At 42.4% G+C, this 4,941-nt stretch overlaps 1 protein-coding gene across 1 annotated transcript; it reads left to right on the forward strand.

The window, feature by feature from the left end:
* Positions 1 to 2,271: 2,271 nt before the first annotated feature.
* LOC307256856 (uncharacterized protein) lies at positions 2,272 to 3,121 on the forward strand. The gene is made up of 4 exons (XM_080035968.1): positions 2,272 to 2,331; positions 2,579 to 2,641; positions 2,713 to 2,781; positions 2,887 to 3,121. Exons 1-4 carry the CDS (start codon positions 2,274 to 2,276, stop codon positions 3,000 to 3,002), a joined length of 306 nt encoding a protein of 101 aa, XP_079892094.1. The 5' UTR covers positions 2,272 to 2,273; the 3' UTR covers positions 3,003 to 3,121.
* The last annotated feature ends 1,820 nt before the right edge of the window (positions 3,122 to 4,941 follow it).

Raw genomic sequence — 4,941 nt, forward strand, 5'->3', positions numbered from 1 at the left:
GAGTTGAACATTGGGTTTAGGGTTGGGGTCCGGAAATTTCTTATAATTTAACGTTAAATTCTGGTGCACTTTTATGTGACACTGAGGAAATGTTTTTTTTTTAAATCTCCTTAGAAGAGAAGAAAATAGTAGCCTAAATAGAACATACACAGAATACATTCTACAATAGGTATACCTGTTATGAAAAAGCTTCACAAAACAAAGTCTATGATCAATGGGAAACACTGCTGTCTGACAACCCAGTTCAGAGAATGTTTCAACTATTGAGTCTTGGATTTGGAAAGTGGCCAGATTTAGCTCAAAATGCTACCTGCGATTAATGTGCTGTGCAGCCTGAACGCGGACTTGTGTGTGTCTCAGTGGCGATTCCAGGAAATTTTGACTGGGGGTGGCCAAGGTGGGCCACAGAGCTAGAGTGGGGTGGCCATCGCACCCCTGAATTAATAGCATGTGATATGCTGTAACCAATTCAAAGATGATTTATAATCCCAAATGCCCAAATCATGTTAGTATCCATTGTAATGTTTGTCAGAAAACTAAACCCCTGAAGGGGGGTCTGGGGGCATCCCCCCCCAGAAGATTTTTTTGTGTTTTTAACATGTAATCTAAGCATTCTGGTGCATTCTGGCGAAGATAATAAAGGAAAAAGTCAATATTCATTTCAGTTCAGATGAATAGTAAAATTAGCAAAACAACATAACTTGCTAGCAGCCAGATGCCTAACAACTGGACAGAGGGACGGATGACAACTAGATTTTGACCAAATATCTTGCTAAAAAAATAAACCTTTATTTATGAAATTCTGCCCTAAGAACATGTTACACTTGCTAACTACAAACTTAAATTTTTTTATTCAGATTTCAAAAATCTGCTGGGACACGTGCCCATACACATGCATGGGTGGCACGCATGTCACAAGCACACTTATGCTGTTTTCAAGACCTTTGCTGACCAGAGACCAGTTCTAGTGGCCACAGTCCTACCATTAATTCAGTACTTGAAAATTGCAAACTGATCTCATATCAGTGGATTGGAGTGTTTGTGTGATGAACTTGGCAACTACCTATCAAAAAAAGTTAAGTTTTTTTTTTTCATCCCCCTCGCGCCCCCCCGGTAGAGTGTCCGCGCCCCACCGGTTGAGAACCACTGTTCTAGAGGGGTCCGGGGGAATGGTCCCCCGGAAGATTTTTTTTCAAATGTTAAAGTAAAATTCATCAATCTGGTGCACTTTGAAGAGAAAACTAAGGATAAATCAACTGTTTCCTATGTAAGCTATTTAGTAGGCTAGTATTTGCTGGAATAATGTATAGACACAGATGACCAAAAAGCAGAAAGAAGAAATGTACATGTTTAAAAAATCCAGTCAGCTTCGGGAATTTTTTTCCTTTGTTTGTATTTTTTAATGGCCCAATATAGGCCCCTGATCTTCGTAGCCCCGAACAATGTTATTTAAAAAATAACATAAATGTACTGACGAATGAAAGGCCCATGAAATCTTTTTTTTCCCCTAAATAACGTTTTTCTGGGCCTTCAAAGATCAGGGGCCTATATTGAGCCAGTAAAAAAAAGAATAAAAAAAAAATATATATATATATTTTTTTGGGTGCAGCCCCCCTCTGCCTTGGGCCCCCCAAGCCTGTCCGCAGTCCGACGGCCCTGAACGTAACTGACCATCGTCAGATGCTCATAATTACCGAGTAGAAGTTGAATGCATGATAATACAATTTAATGCAGCCTCTGAATGGGCGGCCCTCTGCTGTGTGTGTGATTGGGCCAGGCCCAGCCTAGAACCAATCATAATGAGTAATGGCCTGGGACAAAGTTTTATTTAACTTTCAGGTGAAGTTGACAGCCTGCAAGCACAATTATATGTCCATGGCACTCCCGAGAGGGAAGGGCCCTCGGCCCTCGGCTGTGTGACTTGGCCGGGCCGGGCCGAGTCACACAGCCGAGGGTCCATTAAAAAAAAAAAAAAAAAAAAAAAAAAAAAAAAAAAAAAAAAAAAAAAAAAAAAATTTTTTTTTTTTATAAATGGACCCGGCCCGGCCCAAAATGCCTGCCGGCCCACCGGGACGATGCCCGGTATGCCAGATGGCCAGTCCACCCCTGCCGCCATCCACTGGTGTGGAGTTATATCACAATCAATTTGGAGGTTCACGTTTGAAGAGGGAGCCAATTAGGTCTGATTAAGAGCAGCTGTGACCATCTACATGATGGGCTTTTTAAAACCAGCCATGTGGCTCTGGTAGCATTTTCTCTTGATGACTGAAGCAATGGGAGCTGTTGGGGCGTTGCTTATTTCTGTGCTGCTGACTGTTTGGCTTGCCAAAGGTTTGTATTACATTTATTCTTACTTTTACAACTTGTGTTGAGGAAAGTGGCAGTAGCATATAACGGGTACAAGAGTAAGGTTACAATATTCCAGACAATATTGGTTGTTTAGTAAAAAAAAAAATGCTTTGGCAAAACTTTCTTAACTCATTCATGAAAATGTAATTTTAAAAGTAAATCTTTTGATATATGCAGACACTAAACAGAAGAACTAACATTTGATAAATGACACATTCATTGTCCATAGGCTCTTGTTTGCCAGTTGACGGCACACACACACGGGATCATGGGATGCAGGATGGACTGGAAGGTAAGAACATTAATGAAATATCTTTGAAGAGGGGCTTCTTCTGACTAACTTTAATTTATTTTGTGCTGCAGATAATTCACTCAATGAGACCACCTCTGAACTTATGCAGTCAATGATGTCAAAGCAGGATGCTAAAGAAGGTGAGCAGGTTCTGTGAAAGCCTCCTGGCAGACTTTGTGGCAGTGTTCTTTGCCTCACAATGTGGTTAACTAATCTTTTAATATTTCTTCTTTGGTGCGATCTAGGAGACGATGCCAGTGGCAACCAGACGGCCGTTGAAGACCGCTGCTTTTGGGACGCCAGCGGCAACCAGACGGCTCGCGCGCTAGGCTACCATGCTACAATGCCACCGGCAACCTGAATGTTCATGCCCACCAGTGTCAACCTGACAAATGCCAACAACCTTGCTACTTCAGCTGTCAAGCAGAAACCTGGTACACCAGACCTGTCTGTCCAAATGAGGGTCTTTCATGGTTGCATTTGAGTCTATTTAAGTAGTGAAATTAACCATTCCTCCAAGATGTGCTGCTTTAAATAAACCTTGACTGATAAAGTATCCTGGCTTTCATTACAAATTTGGTTTGTAAGACATTTTTTTTAAATGACAAATATGCTTATTGTGCCATAACTCAAGTGCTTATGTAACCGACTTAAGCCCATCTCAACCAGATAATAGTAGCCCAAGGCTGAAAGAAAAAATGGGTGCAGCTTGACTAACTTTTGTGTTAGTCCAACACCAGACTGCACTTAATGGCAGAAAATACAACCTTCTATTCTGGATGTGTTCCCATATCCATGTTTAAACCTTGTACAAGGATTTAATTTAACAGTGTTCATATCAATGACCTGGAGCCTATAAATGTAGCCTACAGCGTTTCCCTGGTAACAACTTGACAGGCAGACTGGAAGCGCCTGTGTTGAACGCTACAAAATCAAAGTTATTTCTGCAAAAAAAGGGCACTTACTCCACCAACGTGTACTGTTCACACCCTGTCACACTGCTGCCATCCATAATCGCACTCTTTTGACACACATTGTTTGAAAATAATAAATTAAAAACTATACAAAACTTCTGCTTCAGAAGTTAATTGCATATTTGTAAGTGCCCTGCATGACACAGAAAACATTTTAATGTAAATTATACTAGCTTGATTGCTATCAAGTACAGACTATGGTTAAATGAGGAATATTACAACTAATACCTGTTTTTTTTATGAATAACATAAAAGGTCAGTGTTGTTTTGGCTGGTTTGATCATTTAAACAGTGCCTCCCTGAGTGATATCATTCACTATAACTGACTGGAGGGATGCATGCTTTTCCTGACAGGACAAGTTGCAAAGTGAATTGGAGAGGGCGGAGTATGCAGAATAGGCTACTTCCTAAATCTGTAAGACATATTTTTTTGTGGATACTGCTAAAATATTTTAATTTTAATTTTTTAAGGGCACTTTTGGTACCTGGGGTTACAAGGGCAGGAGTTCAACCCCCCTTGGGTCCCTCCCTGTGTACATGCCTGAGGATGAGGCGTAAAGAGAGAAATACCAGGGCAAGCTCCAAACTGCTGAAAAGTCATCAAATGAAGAGAGGCATTTGTGTAGTCTATTTCCACCAGCCTCTCCGCTCTTTGTTTAGTCTTTTGAACAATGTTCTCATACCCATGACTGTGCTGATTGCTTTGCCTCTACTCTCTAGTGCTCTCAAAGAAAAAAACCCATCAGTCCCCAGGGTCTCCTGTGCCGGTTTAGAGCATACAGTGCTCTGCTGAACCAGAGGGACCGGGGCTGGTCAGGGCTGGTGGACTGGCTCCTCCTATGGTTCTCTCTCTCTCTCTCTCTCTCTCTCTCTCTCTCTCTCTCTCTCTCTCGCTCTCTCTCTCTCTCTCTCTGACCCATGGTGCTCTCTGTCTCTCTCTCGCTCTCTCTCTCTCTCTCTCGCTCGCTCGCTCTCTGACCCATGGTGCTCTCTGTCTCTCTCTGTCTCTCTGTCTCTCTCTCTCTCTGACCCATGGTGCTCTCTGTCTCTGTCTCTCTCGCTCTCTCTTGCTCTCTCTCTCTTCTCTCTCTGTCTCTCTGACCCATGGTGTTCTCTCTCTCTCTCTCTCTCTCTCTCTCTCTCTCTCTCTCTCTCTCTCTCTTATAATCCATCAAGGTCCAGGCCTGGCAGAGAGTCTGCGGTCTGACAAAGCCCAGCTCTGTCTCTGTGATCCAGCCCAGTGCGTCTTTAAGCTGTTGCAGATGTGTGGAGAGAGTGGGCATGGACAGTGTTGGGCAGTAGTGACCTATATATTAGCTTAACTAG

This window comes from Ammodytes marinus, assembly GCF_949987685.1.
Source record: "Ammodytes marinus genome assembly, chromosome: 10".
Classification (NCBI taxonomy): Eukaryota; Metazoa; Chordata; class Actinopteri; order Uranoscopiformes; family Ammodytidae; genus Ammodytes; species Ammodytes marinus.